Below are 18,444 nucleotides of genomic sequence, written 5' to 3' on the forward strand. Positions count from 1 at the left end.
CTGCCCGGGCCCGGCGCGGAGCTGGCGTTCTGGAGGCTCCGCTGGCCCGGGGTCCCGACGTGCTCCCCAGGGAGGGCCTGTCTCAAGTAAACAAAGACCAACTACTAAAAACATTATATCTATGTTTCATTTGTAAAATGGTGATGGCTTGGGTTTTTATGCAAAGGTATTCGGCTCCTGCTGCTGGCTCGGCCGGAAGGGAATCCGGGAACCCGCCGCGCTGGGGTTGTGCTCCTTGGTAGGAACCCTGCGCAGGTCCCTTAAGCTCTCCTGGCCGCGCTCTCCTCTTTGGAAACTGGAAAATCTTATTATTTCAGATGTTGTTCTGAGGGTTACATGAAGTAAGTGCACTCTTAAAAAAAAAAACTAAGGCTGAGCTCGCAGCAACAACAGGGTTACCTAGACACAACTATTTCAAAGTACTGATAACCCTGAATTGTTCCACAAAGGAACTAAGGTAGTTTGCAACAAAATCACGTAGAATAGTAACAAGTCAGCATAGAATAAATATAACCAGATATTGGGAGCAGAGGTAATGTAAGACAGAAAATAAGTCCAGGGGAAAAAAATAAAGTGTGAACTTGCTGTGAAAATGGAAATGTTCTGTATTTAATTAATTTACACTTAAATAGTGTGTCTATATGGAAAACAATATGGAGGTTCCTCAGAGAACTAAAAATAGAATTATCATATGATCCAGCAGTCCCACTCCTGGGCACATACCGGGACAAAACTATAATTCAGAAAGATACGTGCACCCCATGTTCATAGCAGCATTATTTACAATAGCCAAAATGTGGGAACAACCTAAATGCCTATCGACAGGTGAATGGATAAAGATGCGGTGCATATATACAATGGAATACTACTCAGCCTTAAAAAAGAGTGAGATAATGCCATTTGCAGCAACATGGGTGCAACTAGAGACTATTATACAAAGTGAAGTTAAGTCAGAAAGAGAAAGATACCATATGATATCACTTATATGTGGAATCTAAAATATGACACGAATGAATCTACCTACAAAACGGAAATAAATTCACAGACATAGAGATCAGACTTATAGTTGCCAAGGGGGACGGGGAGGGAGAGGGATGGACTGGGATTTTGGGGCTGGTAGATGCAAACTATTACATTTAGAATGGATAAACAACAAGGTCCTACTGTACAGCACAGGGAACTATATCCAGTCTCCTGGGATAAACCATAATGGAAAAGAATATTTAGAAAAGGAATGTATTTATGTGTATAACTGAGTCACTTTGCTGTATACCAGAGACTGGCACAACATTGTAAATCCACTGTACTACTTCAGTTTTAAAAAAGTGTGTGTCTAGTGGCTGCCTTATAGGACATTGCAGGTCTATATTGTTTTTCTACTTGAGTCTCAAGTTTGTCTCTAGGAAAGTGAACTTGGTCATTTGCATTGTTCCTGTCATTTGAAACATACGTCCTTCATTCATTCCTCAAATATGAATGGCCTTGGAGGAAGTAGAGCCATTCCTTATAATTAGCTAGAAAGACAGTTTTCTGTACTTCATTATTAGAGCACCCTGATATATTATCATGTGAAAGTTTACTCAGTTGAGGAACTGGGGCTGGGAGGGATGGAGTCAGTGAATATGGCATAATTTATAACTTTTTTTTAGAGTTTTGAATAAAAATGTTAACTTACCTTTATAGGAAAATTAAAATATATAGATACGCAAAAAGAAACAATCACTAAAAATTTCACCACTCAGAGACATAACTGCAGTTAAGATTTTGATGTGTATATTTCCAGACCTTTGCCCCATGTAGCCATTTTAGTTTCCTTGGTAGGCCCCAAAGTATCAGCTCCCTCCAAGAAAGGAAAATCCAGTCTGGGGGCAAGGGTCACTTTTACCTTAACCTTTGGACCTCTCAGGCCAGCACCCGGCCCCATCCAACAAGGTCACCGTCTCCCTAATCCTTCTCTCGTACTTCTGCCAGTGGCCTGGCTTTGGGGCAGTGGTTATAGGCATCTGAGAGAGCATTTCGGAGAAGAGGAAAGTCACAGCTGTGGTTCATTCCGCATGAGGAGTAATCCAGGGTTTCTCATCCTTGGCAGTGTTGATATTTGGGGCTGGATAACTTTGTTGGGGGAGGGCCGTCGCGTGTATTAGAAGATGTTTAGCAGCATGCTGGCTCACACACACCCCCCCACTTCTCATCATGACAATCAACAGTGTTGGTTGAGACCACTTGGGTTAACGGAAATTGCTAAATTATTCATGACGTGCACTAAAGAGGTTCATATTCCAGTTTGCACGTAGGAGAAGGACTGAGATCGAAAGAGAGGCATAGCTTAAGCTAAGGAAGCTGTTTAGTCCTGGCTGTACGATTCACTTACGGTGAGATTTTGGTGGGCAGGTATATCGGTTAGGATGGAAACAGGAAAAAACCACAAAAATGCAAGACACTTTTGAGGGGATTCCATAGAAGAGGGGGTAGGATTTGGGAAACCAGCAAATGACAGTGCGACACCCAGGGAGGACGGCCGGCGGGATGCCATCCCCACGCTGGCCGGAAGGGGCAGGGAAGGGACTGGGATACCACAGCTTGGAAGTGGGGGCCGGGTGGGTGGGTGGGTGGGAGAACTGGAGGAGGAGCCGCCCTCCAGGGCTGCTGTGGCCCTGGCAGATGCAGACACTGTCAGAGCAGCAGCCCAGCAGATGGGGGATAAGTTCACCAGCCTCTCCCTTTGTTACGAGTCCAAGTTCGTACTGCTCAGCCGCATGACAGGCCACTAAATTGAGAGAGAAAGTGTTAGGGCAAGGAATAGCAGCTTTTTTGGAAAGCCAGCAGACAGAGAAGATGGTGGACTTGTGTCCCAAAGAACCATCTTACCCCCAAGTCAGAATTCAGGCTTCAGAGGGGAGGGGGTGTAGCAGATTGTTGCGAACTTCTTGGTGGGCCAGACCGGGAAGGGGATGTTCTTGCAGCGGTCCAGGTAGGTCTGCTGTAAACCTCCAGCAAGAGGAATGTGATTCTCTGTTGTGCAACTTTTTATCTCTGTATGAATGAAAATTGTTATACCTTTAAAGGTCAAGCCTGGGAGGCAGAGCCTTGAGAATGTGTTCTCATGTATATTTCAGGCTGTAGGCAACATTCTTTTACAAAGAAGTAGAGCCAGCATAAGGAAGCACAGGCAGCAGAGTGCCAAGGTGAGAGCTAAAGGAATAGATCCAGTATGGAGTCAGGTTTGTTCTTCTCTGTTACACCTTTCCCCTCCTGTACCCACGGAGCTCCTCCTCTGGCCAGTCCCTAGTGGAAGCTGGTGGGTGAAGCAACCCAGGTGATGCAGCCTGGGGAGGTCAGCCAGCTCCCGAGGGGGTGGGAGCAGGGCCGATGGAGAGCCACCAGAACCACCAGTAGCGTGTGATCTAAAGTCTTCTGCCTCTGTAGAATGAAAGTTTGAGGGCTCTAACTCTTAAGGGGGAGGAAAAGGAGATAGGCAAAAAATGTTTTTTAAAATTAAAACATATAACACACGCAGGGCACTGCTGCTTCTGACCTCTGACTCTGTTTCAAGCACTAAGGTCAAGTCATGCTGTTTTTAGCTACTGCAGGATTTTTTTTTTCCAGCTTTACTGAGGTCTAATTGACCAAAAAATTCTGAGATAAACTATACAGTGTGATGATTTGATATACGGATACATTACGAAAGTATTCTCTCCGAGTAAATTAACACACATGTTTACTGGTTTTGGTTTTGGTGAGAACATTTAGGTTCTACTCTCAGCAGATTCCAGTTATTCAAGACAGTGTTATCAACTATAGTTACCATTAGGTCCTCAGACCTTATTCATTTTGTAACTAAAAATTTGTGCCCTTTTATCAGCCTCTTCCTATTTCCCCAATACCCCAGCCCCTGGGAACCACTTTTCTAATCTCTGTTTCTGTGAGTTTGGTGGGGTTTTTTTTTTCTTTTAGATTCCACATATAAGTGACACCATGCAGTATTTGTCTTTCTCTGCCTGGCGTATTTCACTTAGCATAATGCCATCCGGGTTCACCTATGTTGTCAAAAATGACAAGATTTCCTTCTTCTTTAAGGCTGAATAATATTCCATATGTTGTCATCCCTTGGTATCTGCAGGGGATTGGTTCCAGGAGCCCCCGTGGATACCAAAATCCTTGGATGCTTAAGTCCCTTATATAAAATGGTATAGTACCGTGAATATAGTTGGTTCTCCCTATCTGTGGATTTCACATCCTCAGATATGGACGGCTGACTGTATATGGGTCACATTTTCTTTTTCCTTTCATCCGTCAACACTTAGCTTGTTTCCAGGTCTTGGCTGTTGTCATAATGCTGCAGTGAACGTGGGAGTACATATATATCTCTTCAAGATAATTATTTTCTTCCCTTTGGATATATACCCAGAGGTGGGATTGCTGGATCATACAGTAGTTCCATTTTTAATTTTTTGAGGAATCTCCATGCTGTTTTCCATAGTGGCTATACCAGTTTCCATTCCCATCCACAGTGCACAGAGGTTCCCCTTTTTCTACATCCTCGCCAGCATTTGTTATCTCTTTTCTTTTTGATAATGGCCATCCTAACATGTGAGGTGATTTCCCTTTATGGTTCTGATTTCAGTTTCCCTCATGATTAATGATGTTGAATGCTGAAAACCTTTTCGTGTACCTGTTGACCCTTTGTATGTCTTTGGAAGAATGCTTATTAAGTTTCTCTGCCCATTTAAAAAAAAATTTTTTTGGCCGCAGTGCGTGGCATGTGGGATCTAGTTCCCCGACCAGGGATCGAACCCATGCCCCCTGCAGTGGAAGTGCAGAGTCTTAAGCACTGGGCCGCCAGGGAAGTCCCTCTGTGCATTTTAAAATTGCGTTTGTGGTTTTTGCCATTGAGTTGTATGAGTACCTTGTATATTTTGGATATTAACCCCTTATCGGATATGTGGTTTGCAAATACTTTCTCCCATTCCGTGGCTTCCTTTGCTGTGCAGAAGCTTTTTACTTTCATGTAATCCGACTTGTTTATTTTTATTTTTGTTGTCTTTGCTTTTGGTGTCAAGTCCAAAAAAATCATTGCCAAGACCAATGTGAAGGAGCTCACCCTTTACGTATTCTTGTAGATTTACAGTCTCAGATCTTAGGTGGCGCCGTACAAACTTTAGGATTGCTTTTTCTGTTTCTGGAATTTCTGGAATTTTGATAAGGATTGCTTTGAATCTGTAGATCACTTAGGGTAGTATGGACATTTTAATAATATTCATTCTTCCAATCCATGAGCACAGAGTATCTTCTCATTTATTTGGGTCTTTTTCAATTTCTTTCATTCATGTCTTACAGTTTTCATTGTAAAGATCTTTTTTTTTTAATCGAAGTATAGTTGATTTACAATGTTTTGTTGATTTCTGCTGTACAGCAAAGTGATTCAGCTATACATACATATACATTCCTTTTTTCTGTATTCTTTTCCATTATGGTTTATCACAGGATACTGAATATAGTTCCCTGTGCTATCCTTGTTGTTTGGCCCAGCCTTTCTTACCTGTTTTGATGTAGATATTTTCTCATTCACCAGGTATGTAGGAGTCGCTAAGCTAGTTTCTGGATCTCTTTCAGAAGGGATTGCTCCCAGGGTAGCTGTACATTCAGTGTGTCTGTGGCAGAAGGGGAGCTCAGGAGCCCTCTCTATGTTGCCATTTTGGTCAAATTTACTGCAGGATTTCTTTAAACTTCTTAATCCTGCATATTCCAACTCAGTTGTGCTGTTTGGTGCACTATTATAAAACATATCTTTGCTGGTGCCTGAATAAATAGTTGGATATTTTCTATATATCTTGTACAGAATGATTTTTCTTGTAGCTTAACTGTTTACTTTTTTTTAATCATCACAGAAACCACATCATAATACCTCAGACTTTGAAAAGGCCTTACAGTTTCTCACCTGATATCTGAGAATTTGCAGAATCTTAAAAAAAAAAAAATGCTTGAAAAATATATACATGTATCAAATTATCATAGGTACAGCTTAAACTTATAGGATGTTATCTGTCAATTACATCTCTATAAAGCTGGAAGAAAGCGGCATAGGAAAACAAAATAGGCACAAAACAGCAGAAAAGCATCATATGCTCAGTGTAGAACATAACATGATTTATGCAGTTAACATCAAGGTCACAAATAACACATTGTGAAATCTTGCTTATAAAAAAAAAATCTTGACTGATCTGCTAAGGAAAGAAAATACATTCTTTCTAGCGAGCTTTTAAATTGTTAAAGACAAAAGTTACATTTACAGGGATTCCTTCTGGGTGGAAGATGTATATTCCTTTGGCCCCCACCACACACACTTGTCATTTGTGCTGTGCTCGGATGTTCCAGCAGTTTGTCGTTTCCAAAAGCACTTGGCCAGAAAGAACTAGTCTTTCAGCAATAGGAGACCAAGGTTTTGACCTGGACTTTCTGGGGGATCAGTGCCTAACGACATGTATGGGACCCCCTGGAATGTCCTGGTCTCACCCCACTTTTAAAATTTAGTTGCACTGCAGTTGCATTGTTTGCAATTATTTGAGTTAATAAGCTGCTCTTTTAAAGAAGGGACACACCCTGGTAAGCCTAAATACAGGATACCCGATGTTCATTCCTTAGTAAGAGTGTTTTGACTCCTGGTATAACATTTCTCTTCTGTTATATCAAGAACACTCTCAGTAAAAGGCAAAAGGTTTTGAAATGGCCACGAGGAGGAACAGAAGGTACATGGGGCAGGTGGGAGGGGCTTGAAAGTTGGGGTGGGAAGGACAGTGGCTTCTGTTTGGAGACAGTGCCGCGGAGAGCTTCACCTGTTCAGCACTGTTGTGCCTGGCGTCTCAGGGCAGCAGCTTTACTAGCTCCGATAACCTGAGCTTTGTCCTAGTTCACGTGTGTCTGTCTGCCCCTGAGAGAACCAGAAGAGAAGCTAATAACCTCCAGTTAACCAAGCCAAACATGGAAGACAGCTAAAGCAAAGGAGAAGAAAATAATAGAAGTGAGTTAAAATTTATGGCACATCAGCACTGGAAGAGTGTGTAGGGGTCATTTAACTTTGTCTGAGCTCATCCCCCCCGACCCCCAGCTTTTTCAAGGTGCAGGAACCAAGTTGCTCAGAGACCATGTGCCCTGGCCTCTGTCACAGAGCTAGTGGGTACCCAGGCCAGGTTTAGAGCTAGTCTCTTTTTTAAAAAAATTTTTTATTGAAATATAGTTGATTTACAATGTGTTAATTTCAACTGTACAGCAAAGTGGTTTAGTTATACATGTATGCACATTCTTTTTCATATTCTTTTCCATTATGGTTTATCACAGGATATCGAATATAGTTCCCTGTATAGTAGCACTGTGTTGTTTATCCATTCCATGAATACTAGTTTGTATCTGCTAACCCCAAACTCCCAATCCATCCCTCCCCTACACCCTCTTCCCCTTGGCAACCACAAGTCTGTTCTCTATGTCTGTGAGTCTGTTTCTACTTCGCAGATAAGTTCACTTGTGTCACACTTTAGATTCCACATATAAGTGATATCATATGGTATTTGTCTTTCTCTTTTGAACTTACTTCACTTAGTATGATAATCTCTAGGTCCATTTCCCAGAGGGTAGCTTGTCTGCTGCAGGAGATACAGGGGAAGGAGAAACCTATTTGAAAACGCTTTAAACAGGTTATTTATGCAAAAGTGTTGACTTTTTTCCTTTAACTTTCTAGTGAACCACTGCAGCCTGAGCTGTTGTTTGTAATTATGCAGTAATTCAGGAACTAGCTCGAGATTCTTCTTTTTTCTTTAAGTGGCTTCCCCTAGAGAGGCACACCATATATTTCTGGGTGGGAAGGCTGAATCCTAATTTAATTTACAAATTTGATGCAATCATAGGCACAGTTCCTATGGAAAATTTTTTTTTTTTCTTTAACTTGACAGAGCTGTTCTAAACTTCATCTAGAAGTCTGAGCAAGCAAGACTAGATAAGAATACCGAACAAGTTAGTGTGAGAGAACTTGAACTACCAGATAGCAAAACATATTGTAAAGCTACAGTAAACAACATATTGCAGGCACGGGAAGCCGGGTCAGTGGCACAGCCCAGAAGGTGAAAGAAAGAATAACCATATGCATAAGAATTTAAGTATGAGCCATTGGGGGAAAGAATGAAAGAGTCAGTAAATGATGTGAGAACAACTCAACTATTTGGGAAGATTACAGCAGAGTCTTATATCATGCCATATACCAAAATATAATTTAGATTAAAACTAAACATGTAAATAAAGGGAAAAAAAGTAAAAAAAATCTAAGTGAAAATTAAAATGTATATGTCTTTCTAAACATAACACTAAAAGTCAGAAACTTAAAGCCTTTTAGGCTTTTAAATATTATTAAAAATATTTTCAATATTGTTAAAAATATTAAACCCTTGAAATAAAAAAAAAAACAAAGTAAATCTTCTTGCACCCCAATGTTTATTGCAGCACTGTTTACAATAGCCAAGACACAGAAGCAGCCTAAATGTCTACCAACGGAGGAATGGATAAAGAAGATGTGGTACGTGTATACCATGTAATATTACTCAGCCATTAAAAAGAACAAAATAATGCCATTTGCAGCAACATGGATGGACCTAGAGATTATCATACAAAGTGAAGTTAGTCGGAGAAAGACAAATATTATATGGTATCACTCATATGTGGAAGCTAATTTAAAAATGATACAAATGAAATAATTTATAAAACAGAAACAGACTCACAAATTTCTAAAACAAACTTAACGGTTACCAAAGGGGAAACGTGGGGGGAGGGATAAGTTAGGCGTTTGGGATTAACATACACACACTACTGTATATAAAATAGGTAACCAACAAGAGCCTACTGTACAGCACAGGGAACTCCACTCAGTATTCTGTAATAACCTATATAGGTAAAGAATCAAAAAGAGAATGAATATTTGTATGTGTGTAACTGAACCACTTTGCTGTACACCTGAAACAAATACAACATTGTAAATCAACTCTACGCCAATAAAAATAAATAAATAAAAATAAAATACACTAGAGTACAGGGGAAAAAAGTAAATCTTCTTGTTATAGGGTTAGGTCTTAGATCTTTTCTTTTCTTTTTCTTTTTTTTTTTTTTTTGCGGTATGCCGCCCTCTCACTGTTGTGGCCTCTCCCGTTGCGGAGCACAGGCTCTGGACGCGCAGGCTCAGCGGCCATGGCTCACGGGCCCAGCTGCTCCGCGGCATGTGGGATCTTCCCGGACCGGGGCACGAACCTGTGTCCCCTGCATCGGCAGGCGGACTCTCAACCACCAGGGAAGCCCTAGTCTTAGATCTTTTAGAATGTATTAAATGTAGAATAAAGTTCTCCCTGGGTTCTGTTCAGACTTTAATGGGTCTTGGCAGGACAGTGGGGAGGAAGGGAGAGATGTGTGATGGGCAGGGAGGGTGCTGAAAGGTGGCCTGGGGTCGCTGCCTACCCCAACAGTGCCATCTTATTACAAGGGAAGTTGAAAGCTGGAGAAGGAGTATGGAAAGAATCCTGGCCAGGATACCCCTGTTGAACCTGGTTTATAAGTAATAATGCAATTCACCCTTGGTAATTGACCGCTGGTGCCTAAGGTGGTAAGGTTTCTAGGTGGGGTCCTTTCTCATCCATGTGCATCTCTGCAAATTGGTTTGTTTTGTTTTGCATTCCCCAGATTCTGTGGGAAAGGTAGTAAAGTTCATAAGTAATGTTTTATTGACTTCTTATAGGAAACCTTTTCTGGAAGTTGTTACTAGAAAGGGAAGGCAAGCAACAGTAATGTTTCTACAAGAACAAAGGACTCAGGGCAATTTAGTGATTTCTCCTGTGGGGACTGGAGACAGAATTGGAAAGCAGTGGTTATTACAAGATACTGAATATATCAAGAAGAAGATGTGGCACATATATACAATGGAATATTACTCAGCCATAAAAAGAAACGAAATTGAGCTATTTGTAATAAGATGGATAGACCTAGAGTCTGTCATACTGAGTGAAGTAAGTCAGAAAGAGAAAGACAAATACCATATGCTAACACATATATATGGAATTTAAGGGAAAAAAAATGTCATGAAGAACCTAGGGGTAAGACAGGAATAAAGACACAGACCTACTGGAGAACGGACTTGAGGATATGGGGCGGGGGAAGGGTGAGCTGTGACAAAGCGAGAGAGAGGCATGGACATATATACACTACCAAACGTAAGGCAGACAGCTAGTGGGAAGCAGCCGCATAGCACAGGGAGATCAGCTCGGTGCTTTGTGACCGCCTGGAGGGGTGGGATAGGGAGGGTGGGAGGGAGGGAGACACAGAGGGAAGAGATATGGGAACATATGTATATGTATAACTGATTCACTTTGTTATAAAGCAGAAACTAACACACCATTGTAAAGCAATTATACCCCAATAAAGATGTTAAAAAATAAAAAATAAATAAAATTAAAAAAAAAAAAGAGTTCCCTGTGTTCTATAGGAGGTCCTTGGTTAATCTATTTTACATATAGGAGTGTATATCTGTTGATCCCAAACTCCTCATTTATCCCTCCCCACCCATTTCCCCTTTGGTAACCATAAGTTTGTTTTCTGTGTCTGTGAGTCTATTTCTGTTTTGTAAATTAGTTCATTTATATACTTTAGATTCCACATATAAGTGTGATATCTTATGATATTTGTCTCTCTCTCTCTCTCTGACTTACTTCACTTAGTATGATCATCTCTAGGTCCATCCATGTTGCTGCAAATGGCATTATTTCTTTCTTTTTTATGGCTGAGTAATATTCCATTGTATATATGTACCACATCTTCTTTATCCATTCATCTGTCGATGAATGTTTAGGTTGCTTCTGTGGCTTGGCTGTTATTTATATATATATATATATCACATCTATGTATAATATATATATAATATGTATGTATATGTGTATATATAACTAAATCACTTTGCTTTACACCTGAAACTAACACAGCATTGTAAATTAACTGTACTGCAATTAAAAGGTTAAATCTTGAAAAACACATTTTTAATTAAAGAAAAATGGGAAGCAGTGGAATTGCTTGCTTACATTTGGAATTTTAATAGATGTTGCTAAACTGCCGTCTGTAGAGATGATACCTACCTATAGTTCCCCAGTAATAGGTAGGAGTTCCCTGGTGGTCCAGTGGTTAGGACTCTGAGCTTTCACTGCCGGGGCCTGGGTTCATTCCCTGGTTGGGGGACTAAGCTGTGCGGCAAGGCCAAAAAAAAAAAATCAGAGATATTTGACCAACATGTGGCAAATGTTTTTTTGTGTGACAGGGCATCTAGGTAAAGTCATTTCACAACTGAGGTTGAGCACTGTTTTAAGAGTCACCAGATTTTCCTTTTTTGGGAATCAGAGAGCATTTTAGAGCTGGAAGAGACCTTAGAGATGAGGTCCAGCCATTCAGCCTACACATGGAGAACCTCTTTGGCTGTGGTCACCTGGTTGGTCCGTGACTGAAGCCAGACCAAACCCTAGGTCTTTTATTTACCATAAAAGCTCTCCGGGTGTGTGTAAGACAGCCCTGGAAAGGTCTCTGGGGCAGTCTGGGTTTGGCTCCATAGCCAGGAAGCTGGAAGTTACAGCACAGGGCCACAACACCGTGACTGTAAGGCCAAGTGCTTTAACCCACCCTGAACTTCAGACCCCTCATCTGTAAAATGGAGTTAATATTAGCCTTTTTGCCAAGGTTTCAAGGATTAGGGTTCATGTAGATAAAGCAGCTGACACAAGTTGTCTCACAGTTGTTACCATCTTCCTCATATTTCGTTATCTGACTTCCCCACCCCACATGTAAGGGACACATAACACTACATTCTTTTTGTTTTGTTTTGTTTCATTAGGACATGGCCAGACCCATTTGTTACACGTTGTCTCTGGCTCTTCCCGTGCCTCTTTCTTTTTTTCTCTTTTTAAATAAATGTGTTTATTTATTTATTTTTGGCTGTGTTGGGTCTTCGTTGCTGCACCCGGGTTTTCTCTAGTCGTGGCGAGCGGGGGCTCCTCTTCGTTGCAGTGCGTGGGCTTCTCATTGCGGTGGCTTCTCTTGTTGTGGAGCACGGGCTCTAGGCGCTCGGGCTTCAGTAGTTGTGGCTCGCGGGATCTAGAGCACAGGCTCAGTAGTTGTGGCACACGGGCTTAGTTGCTCCGCGGCATGTGGGATCTTCCCGGACCAGGGCTCGAACCCGTGTGTCCTGCGTTGGCAGGTGGATTCTTAACCACTGAGCCACCAGGGAAGCCCTGCATCATTCTTTTAAGTATACAGAAGCATCCCTTCTAGTATGAGAGATGCCAGCCCTTGGGGGTTGGCAGTGTTCTTTAGAGAAACATTACTGGTGTGATGTCCCCAGGGGGGCCAGCGACCACCTGCCGGTGTCAGATCAGACACCGGCCTGGGTGTCCTCACTGGAGGGCACAAGGTGGTGAAGGCATTTGGGGAAGATGGGGCCAATGGGGCAGGAAGTGGGGGGAGAAGGGGGGTGGCCAGGGAAAGTGTCGGCAGGGAGCTTGGGGAGGTCCCACCAAGGTCCTGAACCTCTGCTTTTGTCTTCGCAGCTCCTGCAGAAAGGGACCAAGATGAACGCAGAGGTGAGTCCTCCAAAAGGACCCGTTTAAGGATGCTTTTTTTTTGCAGTGTCCCTCATTTCTCCTTCACAGAGTGTCTCCTTTCCTCCAGAGTTTTCGGAAACATCAGCACAAACTTGAAAACATGTCCCCTCCTTCCTGCCACTACACATGGCTCCCGGTGATATGGGAAGAATTAGGCCCCTCTGAGTTCTTATCTGTGTCAGTCCAGCTTCAGTTAATCCTGAAACAACACTCATGGGTTAGGGGTAGAGTGGGCTGGGCCCTGGGGGCTGCTGGGCCCTTGTGTTATTCTGGGGACACTTAACTCTGCTTACAAGGACCTTTCTCTGCATCGTCTCCCTGTCGCCTCACTTCCAATGAACCTGTTCTTCGATCCAACGAGATGCCTAGTCTCTTTGTCCCTCTGATTTTTCCTGACCAACCAGCCCCTCCTGCTCTCACTCCCTTCCAGGTCCAGCGTAGATCGTGGGGTCCATCTCTTCAACTGCTATTGTGCTCACATCTCCAACTCCTTTTCCGCTTGTCCCCTTGATGCCCCATGGCCAGCCCAGAGGCTGTCCCCACAGGATGGTGGTCTTGGGTGAGAGGCACAGCTTCATGCTGTTTGCGGCAGCCAGAGGTCTTAAAACCTCATCTGGGTGCTCAGCACACCCACCGGGCCCCCTCCGTAGCCCCAGGCAGCTCTCTTTCCCTTTGCCCGAAACAATCAGGTCTGGTCTTCCTCACTCTTCCCAGCTCCCTCCTCACTCTTAGCACGTGGGCATCCTTTACTTTACGGAGAAAAACTGGAACCATCAGCCATCATCTCTCTCAATTTCGGACTTCCTGTTTGGCTTGTTCCTTTTTTCATAGTGGAAGGGATGCTTGTCAGTGACAGAGCTCCAGGCTGCGAGTACAGGAAAACACAGTTTAAGGCGGTTTTTAGCCTGGAAGTTCAGATGCAGGGCAGGCTTCAGGGCGGGTTGATCCAGTGGCTCAGCCACATCTTATCAAGGATGTCCAGGATCTTTGCATCTCTCTACTCTCATCCAAGTGTTGGCTTCATCCTCGAAGTAGTGCCCCTCAGGGTTCTAGGATGGCTGCCAGCAGGGGCTGGGACTACATGCTTCCTCATTCACTCTGAGCGGGAGAAAGACATGGCTTTCTGCAGCTCTCCCAGAAAAGTGGGAACCTTCTTTCCTGAAGCCTCCACCAAACTCCTGCTTAGGTCTTGCTGGCCAGAACCAGGTCACATGCCCATTCCTGGACTAATTACTGTGTCAGAGGAGCCAGGATTTTGCCAACTGGCTTAGACTAATCAGTCCCACCTGGTGCAGCTGCCCCCTCTACCCCAGGGCTGGATCTGGGAAGAAGGAAGGCGAGTGGACACTGGGAAAGGACCCATTGCATCCCGTCCCAGACATTTCTGGTGAAAGCGTATTGACTGAAAACCACGCACACCTAAAAGTTGAGAATTATGTTTTATTCTGCTGACTTACGGAGGACTTAAGCCCGGGGTATAGCCTCTCAGGAAACTCTGAGGGACTGCTCCAAAGAGGTAAGGGACAAGCCAGGATATATAGGGGTTTTTGCCCCCCCAAAAAACCCCAGGCAATTGGAACATCAAAAGATTACTGTTAAAGGAAAACAGACATCTCAAGTTAATGAAGTTATCACTTTTCTATGTATGGGAAGATGCGAGAGTCTAGGCTTATTGAAGTCATTCCTTTGATAGGCACCTTAGCTATCTAGGGTGCCTAAGAGCAGTAGCCTGCTCTCTCCCATCCTAAGTCCCCTCAGGATGCACCTCGGGGGCAGCTGCAGTGGCTGAGGGCTTGATGGCCTCAACAGCCTTTCTTTACTGAAATGTCCACACTCTGAATTGCAGACTCTGCCGCCTGTTCAGACCTTGTACCACCTCCCTGATTACCTCCTGGACCAGCGGCACTGTTGGGCTCATTTCTACTCGATCTTTCCCATCAATATTTCCAACTGCTTTAGTTTTTACTTTCTTCAGAACAAAGCAACACATGAGGTCTTGTCGAGCTACCGTAACCCTATTTTTCTCATTCCCTTCAGAAACTCATCTTTAACAGTAGTTTTTTGATATAATTCAAAAAGGTACGTGCACCCCTATGTTCATAGCACTATTCACAGTAAACAACCTAAATGTCCATTGACAGAGGAATGGATAAAGAAGATGTGGTGCATATATACAATGGAATACTACGCGGCCATAAAAAAGAACGAAATAAGGCCATTTGCAGCAACATGGATACAACTAGAGATTATCATACTAAGTGAAGTAAGTCAGAAAGAGAAAGACCAATAGCCTATGATATCACTTACATGTGGAATCCAAAATATGGCACAGAGGAACCTATCTACAGAACAGAAACAGACTCACAGACATAGAGAACAGACTTGTGGTTGCCAAGGGGGAGGGGTGGTGAGGGAGGGCTGGACTGGGAGTGTGGGATGAGCAGACGCAAACTATTATATCTGGAATGGATAAACATAAACAACAAGGTCCTACTGTATAGCACAGGGAACTCGTCAATATCCTGTGGTAAACCGTAATGGAAAAGACTATAAAAAAAGAATGTAGATATGTGTAAAACAAAAAAAATAGCTTTTAAAAAGTTTAGTTTTGTAATAATGTCAATACACAGACCTAGTACAAAACTCAAAAGGTATACACAAGACGTTAAATAGTCAAAAGCGAGTCTCCCAGGTACCCCATCCCCCCAGCCTCCTCCACTCCAGGGCTGGCCTCTGTTAACCATTTTCTGGGGCCTCTGCCGCCTTATCTGAAGGCCCTGTAACTCACTCTAATTCTCATGTCCTTGGAAGTTGTGGAAAAAAAGAGTAAAAACTTAGCATTAACATTAAGCTCATAGAACCTGGCCTGGTAAGAATTCTATCAATCATCAGCCACCCCTTCTGTTCTATAATTTTGACCTTTCCTTTGGTGCTTTTTTTTTTTTTTTTTTTTGCGGTACGCGGGCCTCTCACTGTTGTGGCCTCTCCCGTTGCGGGGCACAGGCTCCGGACGCGCAGGCTCAGCGGCCGTGGCTCATGGGCCCAGCCCCTCCGCGGCATGTGGGATCTTCCCGGACCGGGGCACGAACCCGCGTCCCCTGCATCGGCAGGCGGACTCTCAACCACTGCGCCACCAGGGAAGCCCCTTTGGTGCCTTTTCTCTCTCAACCTTTTAAAAATATTCCCAGACCTTGGGTCCCCCTCTAACTATTCTGCCTTAAACACCCTGTGACCACCTTCTAGTGGTGGTGGTCACCCTTCTCACTACCCTCTCCTGTCTCATCCCAGGGCAGCCTGACGTGGTCCTCACTGCTCCAGTAAAACTTCTCAGAGCTCTCTCTCTGGAAGTGATCCCTCCCTCCTGTGAATTTCCGTCACCCTTCTTTTGTTACCTTCCATCCTTTGACTTGGAGCAGAACCGTCTGTGTGCCCTGTTCATCTTCGCACCCCCATAGCAGCTGGCATGATGCCTCCGACACCGCGTGTCCTCACTCTGGCAGTTGACTAAATGATGGGATGATTCAGAGACGGTTGAGTCATCTTGTGATTCATTCCAGAGCTTGGGTGGATCAGTAGAAACGTAGAGGAAGGAAGACTTGCAGAGACTTGAGGCTGGCTGGAGAGGGAGGGAGGAGCGGGGTCTCAGCCGTAATCAGCCCTTTGGTCTCAGAGGATTTGTCCAGTGCAGGAATGACTCCCAGGATTTCCAGCACGTCAAGCTGGGTGCCTGACAGAATTTGCAGAGCCACTGGCCTTTGCCCGGAAGTTCAGAGCACAGCCAGTCAGGTGGGGTGGGTGGTTGGAATCTAGCACTGAACATGATGATCCAGGTCAGGGCGGAACGGCCAGGTGGAAATGCCCGGTTTGCATTTCTTCCTGGGACTGGAGCTTGGAGGAGAGGATGGCTCGTAGCGCATGATGTGGGAGACGTCAGCCTAACGGTGGTCCTGGAGACCTTAAGAGTGCGAGACACCCCTCCCCCACTCTGGGAACATGGGGAAAAGAGAAGAACAGAGGGACGGGCTTGAGCACTGGGGAATGTGCAACGCTAGGGCGCAGGATGAAGTGTGAGAAGGAAACCTCGCCGTCAGACGAGGGAAGACAGGGAAGGAGCGAATTTAAAGAAGGTCCCCTTAAGTGTCAAATACGAGTTGAGGTCCAGGAGAATGCCGCTGAGGGAAGGCCCTTGAACTTGGCAGTGAGAAGATCTGAGATGCCCTGTGATACGGCAGAGAGGTGTGGTAGTGAAAACCAGCTTACAGTTGGGCTAGAAGGGTGAGTGGAGGAAGCAGATGCGGCCCCGGGGATATGAGCAGCCGGCTGATTTGGGGGCAGTGGACAGGCCACAGGCAGGGACAGAGCGCACTGAAGACCAGGTGGCAGAGGCTGCCCAGCTCTGTAGCCGGAGCCCTAGGACAGGAGCAGCGAGTAAGCCCAAGGCTGTACAAACTGTAGAGCGCTCATCTGCTCAGAGCATCCCTCGGATTTTTATATCTATTTTAAGTGTTTGTATCTTGGATAACATGCATTCACATGATTGAAAATTTTAAAGAATTTAGAAAAAAAAAAAAAAGATTTACTCTGGGAAGACCTCTTCTCTCCCAGCTACTCTGTTACGCTCCCAGGCAACCAGTGCTACTGGTTTCTTGGCTATCCTTTCAGAGAGATTCTAAACATATACAAGTATTTTTTCCCTTCAGCTGCCTCCCCCCCTTGTTTTTTTTTTACACAAACTAGAGCACACATCTTACACTGGTCTGTATGTTGCTTTTCTCAGCCAACAATATATCCGTCTCTTTCAATACATAAAGAACTTCCTTGTTCTTTTTTATAGCTGTGTAGCATACCATAATTATATAACCAGTCTGCTATTAACAACATATACATTATTTTCAGTCTTTTGCTGTTACAAGCAAGGCTGCAATAAACCTGGGTCATTTTACTTGCATATATGCTTTAGAAATGGATTTCTCTGAGCAAAGAATATTTGTGTGATAAACATTTCCAAGTTGCTCTCCACAAAGGTTGCCTGTTTTTCTCTCCCTCTGGCAACATATGAATATGCCTGTCTTCCCAGGCCAGCCAGTGTGTTATCAAACTCACTGATTCTTGTAAACAAGTGAAAAACATAAGGTTGTCCTTCCTGACTATTTGAAATCTTCATACCCCCTCCTGGAGTGGAAACCCAGCACCTGTCCTCAAACCTCCCACCTTGAAGTTCTATAGTGATTTTACATTTTCTTCTACTCTCCTCACCTCAGAATAATTTTTTTTTCCTGAGTTGGCAGTGCATGTGTTTTTGTTTTTGTTTTTGTTTTTGTGGTACGCGGGCCTCTCACTGTTGTGGCCTCTCCCGTTGCGGAGCACAGGCTCCGGACGCGCAGGCTCAGCGGCCATGGCTCACGGGCCCAGCCGCTCCGCGGCATGTGGGATCTTCCCAGACCGGGGCACGAACCCGTGTCCCCTGCATCGGCAGGCGGACTCTCAACCACTGCACCACCAGGGAAGCCGCCATCCATTTACTTTTAATCTATATGTGTCTTTATATCTAAAGTGGACTTCTTGTAGACAACATATAGTTAAGTCTTGTTTTTTAATCCACTCTGACAATCTTTATCTTTTAACTGATGCATTTAGACCATTAACATTCAAAGTGATTATTGATGTAGGTGGATTAATATTTGTTACTGTTTTCTATTCATTGCCTTTGTTCTTTGGTCCTGTTTTTCTCTTCCACTCTTTTTCTGCCTTTTGTGATTTAAATTGAGCGTGTTATATG

General features: G+C 43.9%; 1 protein-coding gene across 2 annotated transcripts in view; it reads left to right on the forward strand.

Annotated features, from left to right (window-relative positions):
• The window catches only part of BLVRA (biliverdin reductase A), a 54,906-nt gene that overhangs the window by 284 nt on the left and 36,178 nt on the right, over positions 1–18,444 (forward strand). The window contains exons 1-2 of one of the 2 annotated variants that reach the window (XM_033411337.2): positions 3,165–3,185; positions 12,612–12,644. In XM_033411337.2, the coding sequence (XP_033267228.1) occupies positions 12,633–12,644 (12 nt within the window). In that variant the 5' untranslated portion in view covers positions 3,165–3,185; positions 12,612–12,632. Of the gene's footprint in view, positions 1–3,164; positions 3,186–12,611; positions 12,645–18,444 lie in introns of those variants that run through there. The other variant, XM_004282961.4, reaches the window with a different exon arrangement.

The sequence above is a fragment of the Orcinus orca genome, chromosome 9, assembly GCF_937001465.1.
Source record: "Orcinus orca chromosome 9, mOrcOrc1.1, whole genome shotgun sequence".
Classification (NCBI taxonomy): Eukaryota; Metazoa; Chordata; class Mammalia; order Artiodactyla; family Delphinidae; genus Orcinus; species Orcinus orca.